The sequence below is a fragment of the Jaculus jaculus genome, chromosome 2 (assembly GCF_020740685.1).
Source record: "Jaculus jaculus isolate mJacJac1 chromosome 2, mJacJac1.mat.Y.cur, whole genome shotgun sequence".
Taxonomy (NCBI): Eukaryota; Metazoa; Chordata; class Mammalia; order Rodentia; family Dipodidae; genus Jaculus; species Jaculus jaculus.
This window is the reverse complement of record NC_059103.1, coordinates 97997707-98023777: the sequence shown is the minus strand read 5'-3', so window position 1 is coordinate 98023777 and position 26071 is coordinate 97997707. Positions and strand designations below refer to the sequence as shown.

Below are 26071 nucleotides of genomic sequence, written 5' to 3'. Positions count from 1 at the left end.
TCTACTATTAAAACTGTAGTTGCATAACTTTTTTATTTATTTTTATGAGAGAGCAGGGGTGGGAGGAAGGGACAAAGAGGCAGACAGAGGAAGAGAATGGGGATACCAATGTCTTGGGCCACTGCAAACAAACTTCAAATGCTTGTTCAACCTTGTGCATCTGGCTTACATGGGCACTGGAGAATCTAACTCTAGTCCTTTGGCTTTGCGGGCAAGCTTACCTTAACTGCCAAACCACATCTCCAGCCCCAGCTTTTTATGCTTGATATTAGAAACATTTATTGTCATCCAAAATATTAAAAAGCAGAGGCTATATGGATCAGGTTATGAAACCAGTTCATTATTTTATTTCTTGATAACCATGTGACACCTCCATCTCTTTTTTCCCTTAAGTGTATTTTCATTAATTTCCACCTTTTCATCGCTAATTAGTTTTGAACTACCTAAGTACTGTTCATGTATTAAGTATTTAGTTTTAGGTATTTTAACAAATCATACATGTTATTGCTCAGGTTGGAGGAGTAGGCAGTAAACTAAACAGGAAAGTAATATGGTGTATGAAACATGAACAACTATTTTGGACAGGAATAAGGCAGGGAATGAGAATTAAAGAGAGTGGTATGAAGCACAGGGCAGTTTTGAAAAGGTTGGTCAGAGAAGGTTTCTGGGGAAGGGACAAGAGCAGATCTGGAAGGGACAAAGGAGTCTACTACATAGAGATCCGGAAGCAAGGAAACCAGCACGGAGGGACAGTGGGTACAAAGACCTGGAGGCTAGAGGGTGTCTATTGGGCTGCAGAAGGATTGAGGAGCCTCTATGGTTATACTGTAGCCAGTAGGGAAAAAGTGAGTTGAAGGAACTAGGTGGAGAGTGAGCTCAAGGAGAGGCAGACTATGTATGTAATGCATTTCTTTGGAAGCTTATCAGTTTTATATGAGCAGAGCAGTAGACACGGAAGCTAGCAGTGCTTAAGTGAAGGCTTTCTATCTTGAGAATTATTCATTGAATAGATGAATTGCTAATAGTCTGCATAAACCAAGCATGGTGACACACACCTATAATGTCAGCACTAGGAAAGCCAAGGCAGGAGAAGAACAAGTTTAAGGCCAGCTATTGCTACATAGGAAGTTCAAGGTCACCCTGGGCTACATGGAAAAACTCTGTCTCGGAAAGATCTGTGTCAAGCTTTATAGAAAGACATCAATGAAGCACTTTTAAGAGCACTCCACAAATCCATCAGATATTTTCTTTGTTTTCTTGTGAGCTTGCTTTCTCTCATGATTTCATTCAATGGACTTTTTCATAATGTACTAGAACTTGAAATTTAAAACTATTTTCAAATTATTAAAATGTTCTCACTATAATCTGAATCAACAGTTTCTAAATTTTATACAAAGCATGAAGCAAGAGTGGAAAGTATGATAGCATGCCATTTTATAACAGATTTTAAGTCAGTGAGAATTAATTCCATGGGGCATTCGTAAAACTTACTACTTTATTTTGTACAATAAAATTATAAAGGTTTTATAATGTTGCATACTACCCCATATATGTGGATTTATAACAATTTATTTTCCCCTTTCTTACAGGAAAATATACATGCATGAGTAAGTACACATTTTAATTAATACTTTGTAATTTTACATATTTAATATTTATTATAAAATCTGTTGTTATTATGAATATATAGTACATGTTGGTCAAATCATAGAAGTTAGAGGCAACAATTAAACTAGATGCTTTTTTAAAAATGCAAATTAAATAGCTACTGAATATTCCTGAACAAATCATAATTTTCAGTTTTTTTTTAATCAAGTATATTACTTGGAAGATAAAAGTCAAGATTACAAAATCATTTACTACAGACATTATTGGTACATGTGATTTCAGTATTATTTTATTTCCAGTTTTCTGAGATGATCTTACATATTAAATTGCTACATATACTTTAAAAAACATAAAAGAAATTTTAATACATAATTTAATTAAATTTACTGGTGCCAGAAAATCTCAGGAACTGCTCATCATGCATATCTTTAGGAATTATAATGTGCCCAGAAAAAATTCTTCCTAAGAACACTATATTTAAAATGTTAGGGCTGGAGAGATGGCTCAGCAGTTAAGCCATTTGCCTGCAAAGCCTAACAACCTAGGTTCAGTTCCCCAGTACCCACATAAAGCCAGATGCACAAAGTGGAACATGCATCTGGAGTTCATTTGCAGCCCCTGGTACACCCATTTTCTCTCTCCCCTCCCCCTTGAAAATAAATAAATAAAAATATTTTTAAAAAAGAAAATCTTGCCAGGCATAGTAGCACATGCCTTTAGTCCCAGCACCCCAGCACTTGGGAGGCAGAGATAGGAGGATTGCCATGAGTTCAACACCACCCTGAGACTCCATAGTGAATTCCAGGTCAGCCTGGGCTAGAGTGAGACCCTCTCGAAAAATTGAAAAACCAAAAATAATAATAATAAAATTAAAGAAAAGAAAAAGAAAATCTTGAGTGCTAGAGGGGATGACTTAGAGGTTAAGCTGTTTGCCTGTAAGGCCAAAGCAACCAAGTTCAATTCCCAGGTAAGAACTAACTTAAGTCAGATGCACAAAGTGCTTGCAGCAGCTGGTCTCTCTCAAATAAATAAATATTTATAAAAAAGAAAATCTTTCATTAACACCATAATGATTGTGAACGTTTCAAATATGAATACAGAAGAAATGCTTCTTTGTTATAGCAAAATATTTTTTTCATTTTGGAGTCATGTGATCTTAGAGATAAAAATCATGTACACATGGCTTAGAAATGAAATATGAATGTCTTCATTAAATATGAAATAATTGGCTACTAGGAAAAATGGTAGTTATTTTATAAAACCAACATAAATACATTCTGGAAGGCATCCGCTTTTCTAGAAGAAATGTGTGTAGCCTACTTAATACTGCAAAAATCGTACTAACTCAAATATGAACTCAAGTTTTCCAGGATTTTACAAAGCACATGTTCAACTCACTATGGCCAGCCATTCTCCACTCTAAGGTCTTCATCTCTTTATGTGTTCTTGTGTGAGTGTGTGTGTGTGTGTGTGTGTGTTAAACTTAAGGTATATACAAATTACAAATAGGCTCCATCTTCATCAATCTCTTTCAGAAAGATAAAAATATTCTATAGGATGGTCAAATATGAATAGACTTGATTTGTTTTGGGTCTCTGATCCTGAAATCCTTTGAATTTGCAAGGATTTGTGAGCCTCCTAGTGGGTCCACAGATAGAAGGCCTCCTAGCTTTTCCTAGTGACAGCTGATGGGAATAAGGAGGGAAGGCTGCTCCTTATGAAGCCCATGTCTGTGGCATTATGCCACACAAAGGAGCTTCACATAGCTGCTGACAGAGAACCATAGGTGCCAGGAACTCTGTGGGGTTTCTACTCTTAAAACTTAAGTTTTTGCAAACCAAAGGAAAAGAAGAGAGGGAAAGATTTAGAGCAAGAAGGGAAATAATTGTGACGTCTGGTACAGTTTGCATACAGACTCCTACGTCCAGAATGGTTAAACAGTGCACTGTATTGAAACACTTCATTTAAACCCATCCTAGCTCCTGCAGCAGCCCCGTGGTGTAGGAGGTAGCTGGCTGGGTGATGCACCTCTTAGCCTATTCTATACATCTAGAACTAAAGAGAGGAAGGGCAGCCACAGAAGGCGGCTGGTTGAACATCATAGCCCAGTTGAGCCCAAGTGATTTGTCCCTGGCCCTTGTCTGTCTTCCTGAGGCCAGCAAGCACACACGCACTACCAGAAAGGAGAAAGACAACGTCAAGGGTTGTGTAATAGTGGGGCTCTTCAGTGGCCACAGCCAGGCTTGTTGCAGCCAGGAGTTGCTAGAGCAACACCCTACCTCATAAAAACAAAAAGAGAGTGGGGGGGGGGGGGCTGGGAAGAGGGAGAGATGCAATGTTTAAAATGCCATAAAAAATCCCTTACATCAAGTGAAAACAAACATTTGTGTTTGTTTTTTTTTATTTAATTTTTATTAACATTTTCCATGATTATAAAAAAATATACCATGGTAATACCCTCCCTCCCCCTCCACCCATTTGCGTTTTTTTTTTTAATATTATTTATTTATTTCAGAGCAAAAGAGGCAGATAGATAGAGAGAATAGGTATTCCAGGGCTTCCAGCTGCAAACTCCAGATGCATGTGCCACCTTGTGCATCTGGCTGATGTGGGTCCTGGGGAATTGAACCTGGGTCCTTTGGCTTTGCTGGCAAATGCCTTAACTGCTAAGCCAGCTCTCCAGCCCCCATTTGTGTTTTTAAGATAAAGTCAAAGATAGTTATACCTTTGGAAAAGTTTGCTCTTCTCTTATACAAACATCAATGTATTTTGTTCAAATTGTCATTCTTTTTTTTTTGAAATGCTCATCTTTTCCTAATAGCTTTAAAATTTTCTTAGATTAGCAAGTCACAAACCCCTAGTAGAACTCGTGTAGGATAATTTCCACTTTACTATTTTACACTTCCTCAAAGAGGGTGGATGCCTCTGATTTTGTTTTTGTTGGCACAGTTTTACAGAGCTAGGCTTTTGAATAGGCTTGTCACATTTTTATTGTAGCTTGTGGATTTTGTTTATTTATTTATTTTTATTTTTTTGCTTTTTTGAGGTAGGGTCTCACTGTGGCTCAGGCTGACTTGGAATTAACTATGCAGTCTTAGGATGGCCTCGAAATCACGGCAGTCTTCCTACCTCTGCCTCCCCAGTGCTGAGATTAAAGGTTGTGGTTTTTACATTTTGTTTATAACTCCAAGATTAGTTTTTAAAATGTCGTCTATGTTTCCTAAGTTCTTTGATGGTCTCTCCTTTACTCACCTTCATCACGTTACCAGTTCTCTGAAGTCTGCTGCAGGTGCTATAATTCATCCTTCTCTTTTATTTCTCTAAAACCTGTGAATACTTTGTATTTGGTTTGGGTTACCATTCATTTCTGACAAATGCTATTTGTCACTGTGTAGCTTTCTACAGTTTCCTTTAAAATAGACTCAAGGAGTTTTATAAATTCTCCTTGGAAATAAACTGGAAATAATTTGCTTGTGACTTCTGTACAATAAATATGCTACGATGTTGTGTTCATAAAACAGAAGAGTATGGTTAAGAGTTAAATGACGTTTTTCTCCTTTCTTCCTCTAATTAAGAGACATAACTGGGCGTGGTGGCATACACCTTTAATCCCAGCACTTGGGAGACACAGGTAGGAGGATGGCTGTGAGTTCGAGACCACCCTAAGACTATATAGTGCTTTCTAGGTCAGCCTAGGCTAGAGTGAGACTCTACCTCAGAAAACCAAAAACAAAAGAAAGAAATATATGTTAAATATTTATTTTGTATTTCCCCCAGTTTTTTACAGTGTTTTAATGTCATATATATTTCTTTCCTATATTTGATGGGAGCTACTTTGCAACAAGTCTAGATGCCACCAAAGCAAAGCCAGCTTATGTTTACTTTACTTCAAAGTTCCCAAAATGGCTTGCAATGAGACTAACTAGCTACTTATGGCACAAAATACCAGCCAAGGTATACGTGAGAAAAGAGAAAGCTGAAACAGCACCATATATTAATGACTACATTAGTTTTCCACCCCATGTTGCTAGTCTAGTTTCTTACTGTGGGGGGCAGGCAGGTGACAATTGGCTGGCTTAGGGACATCCCACGCAGGACCCACCTGTCTCCCAGTTATCAAAACTTAATCTCAGTAGGAGGGATTAGACAAGGCAGTGAATTTTGTGACAACAAATGCCTGGAGTGTCATTATCTTATAATATAGCCTCTATCTTTTCTACCATATTGCATGTATGTCTGATGCAGATATCAAAATGTCATTGCTCATCACTTGGGCAACTGTAAAATATATATATGTCTGAAGACAAAAATGCCTGGAAACTTTCTTATTTTTTCAGACTTGTATTGACTGTGTTTTAAAGAAGCAATAATCATTTATAATTTTCATTGTCAATTTGAAATACAAAGGGAGGAAATGGAACTTTGATGCCCAAGAGTAATGGAAAAGAAGTAATGTATTCAAAGGATACAATTAAAGGGCCAGGTTGGTTTTGTGACAGGGAAAAAAGGAGGGCAGTGCAAAAAGAAAGCTATACCCTTTAATTCATCTGGGGTTTTTTGCTTTAAGTTAAAGAAAGTGTACACACACAATAAATGATCATATTAAAACTAGGTTTTCTTTGAAATATTTGATTATGTTTAGATAGTATTTTCAATAGCTTTTGAAGAATTAAATATTTTGTGATGATCAAATGAACACTCACAAGAAACTCTAACAATAACGATATAGATAATGTAATGTCCACTCATGAAGTTACTCCCAGGGAATTCTAACTGTAATCCCACAATAATGTAACTACTGATGAAGTTACTATCTGACATTCCTGACTTGCTTTGTATTTTGATGAGATTACCTATTGTTGAAGAATATCTGTTTCAGATATGTAAGAAAATGCTGCCTGGTCATCAGTTATAAAATGTTTTGGCTGTGTTTTTGGTATAACTGACATTTTCCCATTTGCTTCACCCAGTTCTCTTGGAAACCAATAACCAACTTCTCTCTCTTCTCATCTCTGCTTCTCTTTTCCTTTCTTTTTCACTTCTTCTCTCTCTCTGTTGGAGAGACAAAGGGGAAGATGTAAAGAGAGAATGGGCATGCCAAGGCCTCTAGCCACTGCAAACAAGCTCCAGACTCATGTGCCACCTGCCATATACAGCATTAAGTGGGTACTGAGGAATAAACTTGAGTCCTTAGACTTTGCAGTCAAGTACCTTAACCATTAAGCCATATCTCCAGGCCCCTCACCCCCCCCCCCTTTTTTTGAGGCAAGCCCAACAGACTGGCCTTTTTTTTTTTTTTTTTTTCAGTCTTTTGAGGTAGGATCTCACTCTAGCTCAGGCTGACCTGGAATTCACTATGTAGCCTCAGGGTGGCCTCGAACTCCTGGAGATCCTCCTACCTCTGCCTCCCAAGTGCTGGGATTAAAGGCATGCACCACCATGCCCAGCTCCAGACTGGCCTTTTTGCTGCAAGAGAGTGAGAGCAACAGTGATAGAGAGAAAGAGAGAGAGAATTGGTGCACCAGGGCCTCCAACCACTGAAATCTAACTCCAGACATGTGTGCCCTTGTGTGCGTGTGCACCCTTGTGTGCTTGCATCACTGTGTGCTGGCTTACATGGGATCTGGAGAGTCGAACATGAGTCCTTAGTCTTGGCAGGCAAGTGCCTTAACCATTAAGCAATCTCCCCAGCCCCTCCCCCTTTCTTAATACAGTTGAAATAAATAGGTAGGAATTATAAGCTAAAGCCTATTAAAGCAACTCTACTTTCTTGCAAACCTGTAGTATTTATTCATTTTCCTTTAAAAGTGTAGCTTTTTTAGTTTCCTTTCATCTTTACACCTGTTGTGCCATTAAAGTTTTTCAGCATATGAACAAATTCCCTCAGTTATTTATTTAAACATTATGAAAATCTTATTTATTTTCAAGGAGTGAGAGAGAGAGAGAGAATGGACACCAGGGCCTCCAGCCACTGCAAATGAACTCCAGATACATGCATCACTTTCTGCATCTGGCTTTATGTGGGTACTGGGGAATCAAACTCAGGTTGTTAGGCTTTGCAGGCAACCACCCTAAACTCTAAGCCATCTCTACAGCACAGGAAATTTTTTTTGGATGATGCACACTTTTTAAATCTTTTTTTAAAGTTTTTATTAACAACTTCCACAATAGTAAACAATATCCCATAGTAATGCCCTCCCTCCCACCACTTTCCCTTTGAAACTCCATTCTCCATCATATCCCCTCCCCCTCTCAATCAGTCTCTCTTTTATTTTGATGTAGTGATCTTTTCCTCCTATAATGATGGTCTTGGGTAGGTAGTGTCAGGCACTGTGAAGTCATGGATATTCGGGCCATTTTGTGTCTTGGGGGAGCATATTGTAAGGCGTCCTACCCTTCCTTTGGCTCTTACATTCTTTACACCACCTCTTCCACAATAGACCCTGAGCCTTGGAAGTTGTGATGGAGATATTGCAGTGCTGAGCACTCCTGTCACTTCCTTCTACCACCACAATGCCTTCTGAGTCGTTCCAAGGTCACTGCCATCTGAAAAGAGAAGATTCTCTATCAAAAGTGAGAGTAGCATTAATATAAGGATATGAACATTAAGAGATATGCTTACTTGTCAGTTTGATAAGCACAGTATGTACATTTAGCCAGACAGCAGCAGACTTTATACCCTTAGGGCTCATGATTACCTACCCCTATTTTAAGTCTTCAGTATCAGGTATGTATTCCCTCCCATGGAGCGGGCCTCCAGTCTAATTAGAGGGCAGTTGGTTTCCACCATGACAGACATGCCACTATTGCACCTGTTGGCTCATTTGGCCTGGCTGGCAAAATTTAAAACTTGCAGTGTTCACTGTTGAGTATCTTCCAGCCCAGAATATTTTTTGATTAAAAAATAAAGTGCATGATAGAAAATCTGAAAGTCCAGTGATTTCTCGGTATACATATTTGCATTGAGAGTATACTAAAGTCATGGTTGAAATGTAGTTGCAATGGAGACATTGGTCATAAATTGGAAAAGTAGGAAAGAAAATGATTGGAAAAACAAGTGATATGATGAGTAGAAAAGAGAGACATAATGATGACTGGTGTGTTCATGTATCTGTGGATGCCTGTGTGTATATAAACACATGATCACTAAAGGCCCTTAGTTTCTCATTTATCAAATGAAGAATTGATTATGTGGTCGCTGAGATGCCTTTAGACCATTCTAATGATGCACTTTCCTTATTTTGTTAGACATTTCTTTATTTATTTTGTTATTCAAATTTCATGTCTATTGTCTGTCCACATTGGTATGTTTAAAAACATTTAAGTATGAAAAATCCATCTATTGAAAATTTAAAGGTATATGTCTTATCTATTAGTGTGTCATTTCTCTTCTTTATAAAATTTTTAGGAATCACTGCCTACTAACTGAAAGATCAGAGGCAGTGGCTTAACCAAGCTTTGTAACATTTTCTCCTGTGTAGTGACTGGCTAGTGTAGATCTGCCCTCATCTCAGAGGCCCCAAACGAAGACTCAGATAGGAGTGCTCAGTCTTGTATAGTGATTAGAGAAGTTTTGGTTAAGGATGCCATATAGAAGTCATCATGTGATAGTGGTTAGGGAGAGAGGTCACAGTAATAATAATCTGATCTTGCATCTTATAAATTTCTTCTGAACTCTGTGGTAGGGGCTCTAAATATGCAACTTCCATCTTGGTGAGAGAGGGTAATGCTGACCTTAACCAAACTTGGCAAGTCTTCTGTTTAGAATATATATATATATGATTTCATTTTGTACTATTACAACAATTTCATTATTGACCAAGGGGAAAAAAGAAGAAAAAGATAAAACCAGCACACTGAGCTAATTACTAAAGCTTTTCTACTTTTTAAAATATTTTATTTATTTATCTGTTCCCCCCTCCTCCCAAGGTAGGGTCTCACTCTAGCTCAGGCAGACCTGGAATTCACTATGTATTTTCAGGGTGTCCTCGAACTCTCAGCGATCCTCCTACCTCTGCCTCCCCAACTGCTGGGATTAAAGGCGTGTGCCACCATGCCCGCTTTATTTATTTATCTGAAAGAGAGGGAGAGACAAAGAGTCAGATAAAGAATGGATGCTTGAGGGCCTCCAGCTACTGCAAACAAACTGCAGATGCATGTGCCACCTTGTATATCTGGCTTATGTAGGTACTGGGGTATTGAACCTGGGATCTTAAGCTTCACAGGTAAATGCCTTAAGGGCTAAGCCATTTCTACAGTTTTGTAGCTTTTCTACTTTTTAACAATATTTTCCATCTTGTACATTTATTTTAATATCCTCAGAATAAACAAGATGCTACACACACACACACACACACACACACACACACACACACACACACACATATGGTTTTTGGAGGTAGAGTCTCACTCTAGCTCAGGCTGATGTGGAATTCACTATCTAGTCTGAGTGGCCTGGAACTTTTGGTGATCCTCCTACCTCCTGAGTGCTGGGATTAAAGGCATGTACCACCACACCTGGCCAACAAGAGACTTATCATATTTTAAAGATTATATGTTGCCACTGAAAGAAAAATTTTACACTGCTACTATGCATCAATGTTTAAAAACTCTCCTGTATGAAAAATATCTTTAGAAATCATGTGAATAAAATAAAATATAATTGGGTTTAATGAAAGGTGCCATCTAAAGGTGGGACTCACTCTTGAAGTCGCTGAGTTTCAGGGATTTCTGCTTCTGCCCTTCCCACTCATTATATTGGATTTTTACCCAACAACATTCATTAAGGCCTACAAATCGTTTTTTCTGCAGGAGTCTTAAGAAACTGTGGACAAATAGCAAACTTTTGGCATTGAAACAGGTTAACACAAACCTAATCTTCAGTGACAAGCATACTTTTTGAATGACGAGAGGAGCATGCTTACTGACAAGTCAAAAAGTTAAAAAATTCAGAGTCTGAGAAATTCCCAATGTCACTTTTGTAGCTTTAAGCCCCCAAAATATAGAATTTATGCAAATGCATTAAGTATTCAAACTTGTTATGCCCAAACAATTTAAACTATAGATATAAAAAGTAAATGATTAGTACAGAATTATGAGTCCTTCTGTTTTTTATTTCTTAACCCCTTGAAAATTGACAAACTTTCTGAGACAGTTCTATAGTATCAACTATTAGGTAACCATATGTGTTGGGAAACCCTAATACAAAAATGGATTTAAAAACTTTTTATTTATTTATTTTGTTTTGTTTTATTTTGGTTTTTGTTTTTCAAGGTAGGGTCTCACTTCTAGCTCAGGCTGACCTGGAATTCACTATGTAGCCTCAGGGTGGCCTCGAACTCCTGGTGATCCTCCTACCTCTGCCTCCCGAGTGCTGGGATTAAAGGCATATGCCACCATGCCTGGCTATTTTTATTTTTTTTTATTTGAGACAGAGAGAAAGGGAGAGGGAGAAAGAGAGAGAGAAAGCCACAATGGCCCTGCCAGGGCCTCTGGCCACTGCAAATGAACTCCAGACACATGCACCATCTTGTGCATCTGGCTTATGTGGGACTTGGAGAATTGAACGTGGGTCCATAGACTTCACAGGCAAGCACCTTAACCACTAAGCCATCTCTCCAGCCCCCAATAATCACAAAAATAAAATGGGGAAAATTCACTTTTTGGTGGTTATCATGGGAAAACAAAATCTGAAGCTGTTGTAAGACCTGTATGTGTGACAATGTACAAACAAAACTGTGTGAGGGACATGAATGGAGGTCATGCTTTCAGCACCTTTAGCCAGGCAGCTATGCTTGTTGGTTGTCTTTTAGGTTTTTGTTTAATAGTTGAACCTTTCAGCCCTGCTGCTTTTGGTCATTTTTGTTCTTATTTTTATTTAGAAATTTTATATAGCCAAAAGGAAGAAAATAGTTTTAAGAACAATCATTTTTTAAGAAAATCACAAAATTAAAGAAGTTAATAAAACAAATATTCTGATACTACTTATCTCTACTGTAGAGGCAAACCGAATCTACTGGACATGGGCTCTTTGATGATCAAACCAATTCAGCGCGTGATGAAATACCCCCTGCTGCTGTGTGAACTGCTGAATTCCACCCCTCCCTCTCACCCAGACTACAGGGCCCTGGAGAATGCCTTTGCAGCTGTGAAGGACATTAATGTTAACATCAATGAACTTAAAAGAAGGAAAGACCTAGGTAGGAGGAAATACAATGAATTGGGTATTCTGCTTGTGTTTGTGACAAATACATCTGAATAGTTTTGTAGGTGTTGCAGTAAACACTATCCTTTGAAATCCAGAGGCTGGGAGCAGAGTGTAATTTTGCTTTGACAACTGGGTTTAGTACAAGACGATGAAGCATAAAAACATAACCAATTAAAAAAATAAACAAGGGCTGTAGAGGTTAAGGTGCTTATTATACAAAGCCTAAGAACCTATGTTCAACTCTCCAGATCCCATGTAAGCCAGACAAACAAAGGTGAGGTAACACAAGATCACACATGATCAGTATGTGGCACAAATGTCTGGCATTCCATTACAGTGGCAGAGGCCCTGATATGCCAATTCTCTCTCTCTCTCTCTCTAAAATTAAAAAATAAAAACAAATAACTCAAACAGCTGCACTCAAGCACTCAACCACCTTTGCTGAATTCTTGGTGATATATTGTGGGCTGAAGACTTCATATTGTGAATCCCTGTGTCACTGTAGGCCTGTGTGGTAAGAAGACATGGTCAGGGAGCTGCAGCAGTGGGAGGGAAGCCAGTATGACAAGTGCCTGTAAGAGGGACTGATCCATGTAAGGGGAATGTCATTAGGCTCATCTGGCTGAGGGTGGTAACTGTTCCTCTCATGGCAGGCAGTTTACTTGCATGATATAAAATTAATGTCAAATTTAGATATTGAAACAGGAAAGCTAGGCACATGCCACGTATCCCAGAGGCAATAGTCCTAGTCCTCTCCATGGGATTAGTTTCACTGGCTTTGTACTTCAAATATGAAAGCTCAAATCAACATAAACATAATGACAGAGACTTGTTTTTCCCAAGTATATGTGGGGAGGTGTGTATATGTTTATGTATGCTCATAGGTATGCTACTCACGTACATGGGAACGTGCATGAGTATGTGCAGCCCAGAGAATAACCTGGAATATTGGTCCTCAGAAGTGGCATCTACCTCTTTTGAGACAGGGTCTCTCTCTTTTGTCTGGAATTCCCTAATTAGAGACCCCAGGGGTCCTCCTGTCTCCACCTTCCCAGCACTGAGATTACAGGCATCTACCACCAAGCCTAGCTTTTACGTGGACACTGAGGCTCAAACTCAGTTCTTCATGTTAGCAAGTCAAGCACTTTATCACCTGACCTATCTTCCCAACCCCAGGCAGGAGTTTTGAGCTAAGTGCTCCAAACATTTCCCTTCCTCTTATTGTTTTATTTTTCAATATTTAATCAAAAGTAACATTTATTTTTAAATTAAAATTATAAAGGAGCATAGTAGAATAGATGGGCAAGTTGTTGAGTAAGAGACATCATAAGCAAAATGAAAAGACTTCATGCAAAGGGTTACTGTCTAGAATGCATCATTATTGATATTAACTCAGGAATAAAAATATTCTAATAAAAAGGCCAATAATTCACAGAAAGACCAACAAGCATTAAAATTCAAAGACGCACTAATACTTAAGGAAGTCAGAATTGAAATCACAATGATACACCACCTATAGCCTGAGAGACAGACAAGATAATTGAGTGGAGAATGCTAAATGTTGTGTCTCAATTTAGAAGTACACATATAAACTGGAGTGCCCATTCCAGAGGACCTGTCACTGTCTAGCAAAGGGGAAGACACACACAAGAGATATGCAGGTATTTGCCTTAGAGAAACTCTTGCCCATTTGCTCAAAGAGACATACACTATTAACTAGCACTGCTCCTCCGTTTTCCTTCTTTCTATCTTCCTATAACATATGTTGTACCTAGTTTGATTTTTGCTTTTTTGGTGCTGTAGATTGAACCTAGGGCCTTGCCACTGCTAAGTCTGAGTTCTGGCACTGAGCTACATCCCCAGCTGTTGTAGCTATCTATTCTTTGCTGACCAAAAAATATGAACCAAAGTCAGCTGATGGGGAAAAATAGTTGTTTATTTTGTCTTTATTCCTCAAGAGGGAGCTCAATGATGGAAGGGAAAAGATAGTAGAGCAGGGGCTAGACATTACTTCGGCCACAGCAGGTGGACAGCAGCAGCAGGAGAGGGAGCAGAACTAACACTCATAAGTTAGGGTTAGTAATGCCCAGGAGCCACTCCCGCAACATACCTCCTCTAACAAAGGCTCCACCTCCCATCTGAAGAGCAAGCATTTAAATTCACGAGTTTGTGGGGGACACCTAATTCAAACCAAGCAGCACAGGCAGCCTAGCAGATAAAAAGGGATTGTGGGGCTACAGAGATTGCTTAGTGGTTAAGGTGCTTGCCTGAAAACCCTAAGGACCTATGTTCGGTCTCTTTCCAGATACCAGATAAGCCAGATGCACAAAGGTGACACAAGCATCTGGAGTTCAATTGCAGTAGCTGAGGCCTTGGCATACCAAGTTCTCTCTGTGTGTGTCTCTTTCTATAAATAAAGTTTTAAAAAAGGATGCATATGTCCGTCCTCTCAGAGCATTCTTATATATAGCCCACCACCTGAAGAGCCACCCACTCTTAGGAAAGTGCTCACTCTGAAGGAAGGACTTTTTCTTCCATCAGTCCTTCCTGGAAGCAACCTCAGAGACCCGTCCAAGAGGAATGTCTGATCTGATGATCTGATCAAGTTGAAAAGTAGAACGTGACTCTCACACCAGCCCTGACTTTTATGTTCTGAAACAATCACATATGAATATTTTTCCAAATAATATCACATTCTTTCTTGGTCCTGTAACATTCCATTTATGAATACATAATCATTTATTAAACTATCTATGGAAAAACTTTTACATGGTTTCTGATACCTTAGGGCAAATGGAAAATTGCCTTGATAAAACAGAACATTTGATTTCTTTGAATGGACCTCCTGGTTATAGACTATGAATATTTTTATCTTTGTTAGATTTGCCATGTTCTTCTCTACGAAACTGTGGAGGTTTAATCCTCATCAATAATGTATGTGTCTACCCATCATCCTACACATTCCTAACACTCAATGCTGGGATTCTCAAATAGTTTGAACAAAAGAAGTAAAAAATATTTTAAAGCCAAATAAACACAGAGAGATAAGTCAACTGGGCCTAAATCACTGAGCTTGTGGGCAACCATTCTGGGGCCTGAGGTGCCAAATCATGGTTCAGTAGTCTTCTCATTACTTTGGTCCTGTCCCAAAGACACTCAGATAGTACATGTATTATCAGAGAAGTGAGAAAGTGTTTTCTTTTCCTATTCTAATAACAAAAACAAAATTCTGTCTGTTGAAAATCAAACTCAGGGTCTTTTCACCAGCCAGAGATTTTTTTTTTTTACACACACACACACACACACACACACACACACACACACACACACAATTTCTTTTGACAGAGGCTATAGTCTTGTGTCTTCTCACCTCTGATCCTCATTTCTCTGGGGTGCCCCCTTAGTAGGGTCCTTGGTATTCACTGTGGGGAATTAGGGCCTTTCTTAGTTTCCAAGAGGGGGGCTGTACCTCAGAATATTTCTACCTACCCTGTGCCTTTTACAATATTCCCACTCCCTCTTCTGTGTTAACAGTTTGTTTTTACTGTTGAGTTCTCTGTAGCCTTTATATTTCTCTTATGATGTGTTTCAGTTTGTCTCTGTGTTTCTTGCTATTTCCCTGGACGTAGATGTCAGGCTAACATTGGAAGCAATTCTCCTGTTGCTGCTTCCTCTGGAGTTTTTCCTGGACTCTGGCAAATGTGGCAATGGAGCTAGAGAGTACTTTAAAATGGGAGGTAAATAATTGTGGGCTTTGAGTAACTATGTCTTTAAATAAATGAGTTTTTGAAGGTCAGTGGAGTGAGGAATCTGGAACAAATTTGACAGTGTGGGTAGAGCATATGACATCTACAGAAGAGGGTCAAAAGCCATATAGAACCTTATCTTGAAAACTGATGTTGGAAACTGTGAAATGCATGCATTCCATGCTGCACATGTTCTGATATATGATCACTTTCTTCCTTTTCAGTTCTAAAGTATAAGAAGAATGATGAGGATGAATCACTTAAAGACAAATTGTCTAAGCTAAATATTCATTCAATTAGCAAGAAATCAAAAAGAGTGACAAATCATCTAAGGATTTTGACCAGAGGAGAATCACAGGTAATTTTTCTTCTTGGACCACCTACATTTCCCCAGGGAACATTAACACTGATATTTCTGTGGGATTTTGTTTTGCTATGTTTAGGAACATATCTAGAACATGGAGGGTCAAGGTAATTGCCCTCAGATCATCAGTTTTCCTCTCTATCTTTGGGGAAAATGGGAGTTAAAAGGAGGGATAGAATGTTTTTGACAGACTTCAAACATATGCTTCCACTAGGAAACCACAAAAGACATGATGCAGACAAGAGGGCATGGGGTAAAGTTGTCCCAAGAATCCTGGCATCCACTCTCAACCTGCACAAGATCCCCCAGGGAAACTTTTCCCTCCTATCTCACTCTTTCTTCTACTTTCAAAAATCTTTCTTTCCTTTATTGTTCCCTTGGTGCTCATTTTATCCATTTTTCATATATAAAAAGTCTTTAGATACATAATTTAATGTGATGTTTATCCTACCTCCCTCCCCAGCTGCACATTATATTCATGGTAATTGTTTTTTCAGCTGTTTAGGCTGACTTGAGCTATTTTTATCTCAACCCCTAGCAAATTATGAGTGGATAGCAAAGGCTTTTAAACTTTAATGTGCTTAAGGAGAAGAATATGGAATGTTTGAGAAAGGCCAGTTTCAGGGTTTCTGATTCAAGAGTGCAACCTAGAACTCTGCGTTTATGCAGACACCCCAGGTGTTTTACAGCTAATGATCCCAAAGTGACAAATGGAATATATGTTGAGGTAGAAGGTTCGTGGTGAAGGTATTATAGCAGGGTGCTCACCAGAATTCGGACAGACAGTTCTCAGCTTGTTATGTTGTCCCTTTTTTCTTCTCATTTGCCTATTTTCATTACTTACCATGTTTACTTCTTTAAAACCATTACACTGAGTTAGAGGCAACCGTGGTTCAGTTTTGATTTCAATGGTGTACCTACCATACTGTTCAGCTGCTATATTCTTTTTTACTTTCTTCTAACAAATCTTTACAGCTTTATAAGACGTGGCCCCTTCCTTCTCAGAATGCCAATAGATATCTCTCTGTATTCCAATATTTGCACTGTTCATATTTATAGGAACCAGCATAGACAGAAATTAAGAGAAAAGTCTGATTATATTTAATTTCTGCCTATTATGTTTGAAGACTACTTTCAACAAATGTTTGTCTTAGAGCATGTAGCTTAAATTCAATGTCATCATCTGGAAGTTGAGGATTATACCATTACCAGCTCATGGCTTGATTATGAGGATTAAATGAGATGATGCATATATAAAAAATGCACTCAACATATGTGGTGGCTGCTCTGATTGTCACAATCACCACCATCTTCATTTTGCAGCATCGTATTGAATTATTTACATGCAAATGAAGGTGTAAACCTCTTCATACATGGTGTATGAATGATTTTTTTACTTTCTGTGTTTTAGTGTTGTGACATATGTTCACTTGCTATCTGAGGAGAGAGTGCTCCTTTCATGGCTAGCCAATTGCAAGAGAGGGCAGCTGGCTGGCAGCACAACTTTCACATGCCAAACAAACAATCCTAGTCTATAACTGCACTCATCGACTTGTCTAACTTGTTCACAGTAGATATTTATCCTGTACTAAACCATTCCTGGGCCAGATTCTAGGTATCTAGAGAGCATCCCTATAACCCAAAGTCCATGGGAATTACTCTGCCCTTTCAGGAAGAAATCCCAATACTGCTCTGCCTAGGCTTCTCTTCACATATAAGACACATAGCTGGTATCATTTTTGTACTTATGACTTTATCACTAAGTCCATCACAAAGTATAGCTTAAGTGGAACTATAATGTGGGAAGTTTGAGACGTTTATAGTATATGGGCACAGATCAGAAAAAGGAGAGTCATGACATTTCAACTAAAAACAACAGTAATAAAACCAAATTAAAACTCAATTTAAGAAAAGGCTATAGTATCTGTAGGCATATATAAACATAGTACAACAGCTTTTTCCACACTCACTGGGATTTTGCTTCTTAACTCAAGATAATTCTATTGAATAGGATATGCAACTTCTAATTTAGGATAGCTTTTGTGTATGCTGTTATATTCCTTAACATATTCATCATCAGCTTCTTACATTTTTCAACGATGAACTAAAAGTGAATTGTAGTTAAAGTAGCATGAAGGGATATTAATTAGATTTTTCCCCTTAATCTTTTTAGAGGATGTCCTGTCAGCAATGAAGCATTTCACTGTTAATCAGAAAATCAGCTGCATAGGCTGGACTGGAGAAGAGATAAATCTCAAATCAATCAATTTTGCACTTGTCAGCAGCTCAGGTGAAATATTGGTAGAGTTAGGGTATAAAGCTATTACCCAAGAGGAAGATTCTATTCAATTCATCATACTTGTATTTCGCTTTCATGTACCAGGCACTGTGTGAGAAATGGCGAATACACAATGATCAGGGGTAGGTTCTGAATTTGGGATGCTTGGATTTTAATCCAGGTCCTACCTATTAGTGTGAGTTTCCCTAACCTCCTACATTAGGGCAAAGACCATGCATCTACAAAGAAATACCCAAGCATAGCTACTGAAGCCAGGTTAACACTTATTCCTCTCTTAAATAATAGTACTGAAGTGTAAACAGATGAAATCATCTTCATATATTCTTCCAGGAACCCAATATTGGCCATGTTCATCCTAGACATAATACCTTGACTATCTGATTGTAACTAGGTCATTGTTGAGTCTATATTCAGATCCTACAGAGAGTTACAAGGTTAAGCCTTAACAAGGAAATACAGCACCTCACTCACCTTATTTGTTCAATCCATAGCTGCAAGAGAGTCTGGGAAATGTGGTTTCTAGCAGGGCAGCCATATCAACAACTGAATCTAAAATGTCAGCTTTATCACTTAAAAGAACAACAGGAGAATATTAATAATCCTTGCCAACCTCCTTAAGTTTCTATTTCTTTACTTCTAAAATGGGACGAAACATAATTTCTACCTCACATAATTGTGTAAGAATTAAAGAAAGTAGATGAAAGGTTGTGATTCAATGTCTCAACATAAGTTATGTTTAATAAATAAGTTCTAGGTAAAATACTGACCGTAAATACTTGAAATTTATCAGTGGAGAGAATTGCTTTAACAAGCAAGGGTGCTGTTTTCCTGATGAGCCGGATACCAGTACAAGGGGGAAGGAGCCCAACATAGAGAAAAATCAACTCCTACCAAATCAGAGAGCCAGAGCCTCAGAGGCCCCCAACACCTCATCACTGAATCAGACCAAAAATGAACCCAACATGGCTCAGGGAAATTTTGGGGAAGAGGGGGTGGAAAGAATGTCAGAGCCACATGTTGGGTCATAATATGCAGAGACATTTATCTTACCCATAACTGTGGGCTAACTCCACAATGCACGATCCATATACCTCAACAAGGAGGGGCCAGTGGGGAGGGGGTAAGTCACAGATGAGCCTAATAATGGTACCAAACTGACTGTATTTGCTGAATATAAAACTAATTAATTAAAAAAAATTAAAGGTAATTATGGAGCCAGGCTGGTGGTAATCCCAGTACTCAGGAGGCAGAGATAGGAGGATCACTGTGAGTTCAAGGCCACCCTGAGACTACATAGTGAAACAAAGGTCAGCCTGGGCCAGAGCAAGACCCTACCTTGAAAAACCAAGAAAAAAAAAAAAAAATTATGCCGGGCGTGGTGCTACAAACCTTTAATCCCAGCACTCAGGAGAAGCGCTGTGAGTTTGAGGCTAATGTAAGACTACATAGTGAAGTCTAGGTCAGCCTGGGCTAGAGTGAGACCCTACCTTGAAATAAAAAGAAATAAGCTAATTCTCACAGTACGTAGAAGAAAGAAATTGTCTCCAGTGGAAGAGTAGCAATGGAGGGTGGAGGCACAGAAAGGCTAGCCTGTGAATAGTCCTTACATATGAACACAGTTTATAAGGCAGACAAGGAACAACAGCATATTTCGTCAAAGAGCACAAGAAAGAATTGGTTATGGGGATACAGATGTGAGCAACATTCCTCACAACATGAACCTGAATAACCCACTTTAGAGTCATCTGAGGTGCAGCCAAGATATACAAAACAAAATATCTGGCGATGGGTCCTTGGAAATTTCATTTATGAAGTTTGCCCAATAGCACTGTTACCCACATAAAAGGAGTGAGACGCCGGGCGTGGTGGCGCACGCCTTTAATCCCAGCACTCGGGAGGCAGAGGTAGGAGGATTGCCGTGAGTTCGAGGCCACCCTGAGACTCCATTGTGAATTCCAGGTCAGCCTGGGCTAGAGTGAGACCCTACCTCAAAAAACAAAAAAAAAAAAAAAAAAAAAAAAAAAAAGGAGTGAGAGCACACAGATTTAAGATGGAGAATGTTGGGCTTGTGGGTGTTACAAAGAACTCTGATGTTCACATGGATCTTTTCCAGATAAAGAATACTGAAGGGTTTTATATCAACCAAATGGCTTCATTTCTGTACTTTCATTTCTAAGGTCATCTATGTGAAGTTAAGAAGCATATGAAACACGGAGACAGACAACTATTACCTAGCACAGCAATGAGCTGTGCACACCCCATTCCATGAAACATGGATTTACATGGTTACACAAGCTTCACCATCATGGATGTCTACTTGCAGACTTTGTTCTTTTTGTTGTTGTTTTATTTTTTGAGATAGGGTTTTGCTCTAGCCCAGTCTGACCTGGCATTAGTCTCAAGATGACCTTGAACTCACGGCAATCCTCCTACCTCTGCCTCCCAAGTTCTGGGATTAAAGGTGTGTGCCACCACGCCCGGCTACTTGTAGACTTTTTGATTGCTAAGAGATAATGCTACCATCAGTACAATAAGCATGTGTCCTTAAAAATGATCAGAAATGAGCTGGGCATGGTGGTGCATGCTTTTAATCCCAGCACTTGGGAGGCAGAGGTAGGAGGATTGCCATGAGTTCAAGGCCACCCTGAGACTACAGAGTGAATTCCAGGTCAGCCAAAGCTAGAGTGAGATCCTACCTCAAAAAACCAAAAAAAAAAAAAAAAATTCATATATATATATATATATATATATATATATATATATATATATATGGCAGAAACATAAAAAAGCATGTTCTATTGAGTGTTATTGGATATTACACATAAAATGACAAAATCTGAACATATGTAACAAGTATCTTAACTGAAAATTTATTGTAACAGAAGACCTAAGATTATGTATCATCCTGCAAATTTGAGGTGATATTACCACATCTTTTAAACTGTGGGACTAAGACAATTTTCTTAAAAAGTCTTAAATAAATTGGAATGAATTCAACGAGCAAAGCAATACACTTCAGTGATTGGGCTAAATTTAGCTATTTTATACAAATACAAATAGTATAACTTGTATACAGAATATATGCCATTAAAAACTGCAGAGAGTTTTACAGTCCTACAGCTCCTATGACATAGGTGAAAGGTGTGAAAAAGAATGTCAGCAAATAAAGCAGCATGGTGTACCTCTGCAATATTGATTGAATATTAGTTGTGCTGTAAGCCCATCCAACAGTACTGTAAAAGTCAGCATATCACAGGATGTTGTCATGTCAACAAGGATTTTTTTATAATATTGGGGCCAATATGATCTGTACCATTTTTCAAGTAGCAGATTAATTTGAAATGCAAAATTGAATGATTTCACATATATTTTAGGTAAAAGATAATACCTTTAACAAGGAAGAAAAACTATTCAGGTCTTTAGAAAAGACTGTGAGGCACTGTGTGAAGAATATTTCATTCTCTCTTCAACATATACAGGTAAGAAAGAAACAAATGTGTCAGCATTTCTATGAGAGCACATTGATTTTCATGGTTATTATGAGGACATGTTTCTGCTCATTCATTTACATGGAGATACTGCATCACATTGGGGAGGCTGCAGCTCCTGGGAAGGGAAACTAATATGAAGACATGGGTATGGTTCTTAAACCATAACCCCACCTGTTTAGCCTGCCCCAATCCTAAGGGGATGTTGTGTGGACCACCATCCTGTCTTCTTTGTAATAATGATGAACACAGAATTGTATGCAAGGTAGAAATTATTTGTCTGACTTTTACTAATATAGCTCTTTCTGATACCTAAAATAAAATTCAATACAAGAGAAAATAAGTTGAACTACAAAATAGTATGAGTTGGTTACAATAGGCAAATGCTGTCACTCAACAACAGTAGATGACAAAAACACTGCCACAAGTTCTAATACCATAAGAGGTTGTGCTGACCCTCTTGAGAAGCAGCAATTTCAATAAAGTAGTTGGAAAGCAGTGCATCATCCCACCAGACAGGCCAGCCAGAGGATTCTTCAAATGGATCTTATAGAGGACACAGTGTTCTTCATAACATCTTGGCAATGGCTATGACTTGAGACACAGAGAGTAGAGTTACATGTAAATCAATTAAGAAGGAGCCACTTTTCATTTTCCAGAAGTCATCCCCATGCGTGTCTGGTTTTGGAAGTACATGCTGGAGCGTTAGAATAGCACACCCCCAGAGGATCCATGTGACAAGCATACTGATTTGGAGACATAGTCTATAGGGACAAGCACCTCTGTTCTAATTTATTGTCTGATGCAGAGCCCCATTTTACAATCTGGTTTGACTCTTGCTAAAGTGCTACGTTCAATGAAAAGAAACCCAAAATACAGTGTATGGCTGGGAGGAATGGGAACCCAGCTCTTCATTGCACTGTTATTGGAGTAAATGCTTCTTGGGAGCATTTACTGGGAAGTCTGGTATTTATACCGACTGATCCCAGAAAAACGTGAACTTTTCTGTTAAAGACAGTTTTAAGCTGACCAAGGAAAACTGATTATTAAACCAAAGAGGAGTGACTTAAAGTAAGGAATTTGTGAGAATTGAATGTTGAAATGTGGCCAGTGCAGATATTCCTTCCTTGTCAAAGAAGACCAGAGTCTTGTCAGAAAGGGCATAAGTGAGAGGAAGGAAAGGGATGAACTGCATGGACATTCACAGATGCTTATAGCTCTTTTCTTGTCATCACTCCAGGAAAATGGAGCATTGTCATGACAGCATTCACATTTGTGACACATTTTAATTGTTCTGACCTCAGCACTTCCCCTTTGTGTAACTCTGTGCTTGTGTTTCAGGATGCCATGCCCTTCGCTCTGCAGAGTGTAACAGGGCTCCAGGAGATTTTGTACAGGAATGAAGAGGAGAAGAGCCATGTAGAAACCTCAGGCAATGCCCAGAATCCCTGTCAAGACTTTGTAAGTTACTTATATTCACAGATAAATATACATTGAGCAAGTGAGGATTTAAAAAAAGAATGTTCTCTCTCTCTCTCTCTCTCTCTCTCTCTCTCTCTCTCTCTCTCTCTCTCTCTGTCTGTCTGTTTCTCTGTCATTTTCTCTCTGGTTTACTCTCAAATAAATAAATTTAAAAGGGGGGGTGCTGGAGAGATGGCTTAGCAGTTAAGAGCTGGACTGTGAAGCCTAAGGACCCCGGTTGGAGGCTCCATTCTCCAGGACCCCATAAGCCAGATGCACAAGGGGGTGCATGCATCTGGAGTTTGTTTCCAGTGGCTGGAGGTCCTGGTGCACCCATTCTCTCTCTCTCTCTCTCTCTCTCTCTATTTCTTTGTCTGTCACTCTCAAATAACTAAATTTTTTAAAAGCTATTTTTATTTTTTTTCTGGCCTTAGAATAAATGTGTACTAAAATGTATACAAATGTTAAAATTACAAGAGTTTTTTTTTTAGGTAGGGTTTTGCTCTAGCCCAGGCTGACCGGGAACTCATTCTGTAGTCCCAGGCTGGCCTCAAACTCACAGAGATCCTCCTACCTCTGCCTCCTGAGTTCTGAGATTAAAGGTACCATGCCTTTATTCAGTTTTGGGTACCCAATGTCTGCTTTTCATGTTTAAAGTTTTGTCTATTTTAGAATTTCATATAAATAGAATAATAAAAATTAATTGTCTTGGGGTGTGGTTGCACATATCTTTACTCCCAGCACTTGGAGGACAGAGGTAAGAGGTTGGCTGTGAGTTTGAGGCCAGTCTAGAACTACCGAGTGAGCTCCAGGTCAGCTTGAGTTAGAGTAAGTCCCTACCTGGAAAAAAAAAAAAATTTAAGAAGGGATTTTTAAAAAAGCAATTAAGCACTTTGAAGTGCATTAGTGAGGGCTTTACTATAATTAAATTTAAGACAATCCCACACAGCATTTTGTGAGGTAGTCAGTGCCTGATAGTTTCTAGAATCAATATTAATTTAAGTCTTATGTGACACATCAGAAATTTATTACTTGGAAAGCTGTGACACTCTTCAGAGTCCTGGGGAATTCCTTAAGTCCTTCCCCAGAGAGCCTAGGTTCTCCGTGGATGTGATTCTCACATTGTGCACACTGGGTGGCAAAGCCTTCCCACTGAGAAAAGATTGTACTTAGGAGCAAATCTTGTTTCTTCCCACCCATAATAGACTATTTGTTTTCTAAGAGTTCTGTAAAATGTGGATTTGGGAATCATAATAACAGGATTGATGAGTCACTAAAATTTTTGTTGTTAAGCTTTTCTTAGTGAAGCTACTTTTAATTTTGTAGGTGTCATTACTGTATAGTAGTATCTAATGTATCATACAGAGGATGTGATAGCATGTGTTTTGTGTTCAGAGTATTGACATTTGGGGCCAGATAGTCTTCAACAAGTAGCCTTGTGGTGAATGATTTTGGCATTCTTGGCCCGTGAGTCTCAAAATCTTAATAACCTCCCTGCTTCAAATCATTTTGACAACCACTGGATTATGCCAAGTATTTCCAAACCCTAACAAGTGACATAGCCCTCACCCTATTAGAAAACCATTCAGGAGCATCTTGCTCTTCTGACATTGTGAAACAAAAAGTATTGTACCTTATTAGTTACTTAGTTACTTTTCTCATTGCTGTGACATGCTTAACAAAAACAGCTCAAGGGGTTTGGACTTACAGTTTGAGGGTACAGTCCCTTGTGGTGAGGAAGGCGTGGCAGTAAGAGTGTAGAGTGGCTGGTCACATTGTGTTCATAAATCAGGAAATAGAGAGAGAGCAATGAATGTTAGTGCTTAGCTCATTTTCTCCTTTTTATGTAGTCCAGAAATCCAGCCCACAGATTGTTAACAACTGTATTCAGGGTTGGTCTTACATCCTTAGTTAAACTTCTCTGGAAACACCTTCATAGACAGTCTTCTGTCCTAGATGATTCCAAATCTTGTCAAGTTGACACTCGAGTTAATCAAGTTAATCATCGTGACTCCAAAGTAAGATGATAAATAGGTTACTTATAGATGGACAGATGAATAGATCACTGATTGGTTGATAGATTGATAAAGTTTTTACTTATATCATAGATTTCATAGAAAAATATGGTTAGCTCTGTATGTATTTTCTGGGTTTAATTATAGAGAGATCATGTTAGAGGAGCCCTGAAGAGCCTGCTTTGTAGGTTAATTCAAATTTACTAGGTCAATAAATATTGATTGAAAACCAAATGAGCAGTGGTATGTAAGTATACTCCAAAATTTGACAGATGAAACCATTCTGTTTGCCTTACATAAGATAGTATTATTAATTCTACTAAATTAAAATAGTTATCAGAAAGCTCAATATAAAGGTAACATTTTGGGGCTGGAGAGATGGCTCAGTAGTTTAAGGTGCTTGTTTGCAAAGTGTGATGGCCTGGGTTCCATTTTCCAGTACCCATGTAAAGCCACATGCACAAAGTGGCTTATGCATCTGAAGTCTGCAGTGGCAGGGGCCCTGGAGTGTCCATGTGTCCATTCTCTCTCTCTCTCTCTTTCTCTATCAAAATAAATAAATAAATCTTTTAAAAAGCCACATTTTTATGGATAACATACTGAAATCGTTTTTTTTTTTTTTTTTTTTTTTGTCTTGTTTTTTTGAGGTAGGGTCTCACTCCAGCTCAGGCTGAACTGGAATTCACTACAGTCTCAGGGTGGCCTCAAATTCATGGCAATATTCCTACCTCTGCCTCCCGAGTGCTATGATTAAAAGCATGTGCTACCATGCCTGGCCTGAAATCTTTTTAACAGACATTAAGAACTCAAAAATCTATCTAAAGGCAGTGATTCTTATATATGGCCATGAGTGATATTTATTTATAAATTTTATAGAGAACAA

At 38.6% G+C, this 26071-nt stretch overlaps 1 protein-coding gene across 1 annotated transcript in view; it reads left to right on the top strand.

Annotated features, from left to right (window-relative positions):
- Arhgef38 (Rho guanine nucleotide exchange factor 38) overlaps nucleotides 1-26071 on the top strand; it is a 138001-nt gene that overhangs the window by 93022 nt on the left and 18908 nt on the right. The window contains exons 5-9 of the mRNA XM_045144431.1: nucleotides 1590-1607; nucleotides 11608-11807; nucleotides 15786-15919; nucleotides 21599-21703; nucleotides 23054-23173. Coding sequence (XP_045000366.1) covers nucleotides 1590-1607; nucleotides 11608-11807; nucleotides 15786-15919; nucleotides 21599-21703; nucleotides 23054-23173 — 577 coding nt within the window. The remainder of the gene's footprint in view (nucleotides 1-1589; nucleotides 1608-11607; nucleotides 11808-15785; nucleotides 15920-21598; nucleotides 21704-23053; nucleotides 23174-26071) is intronic.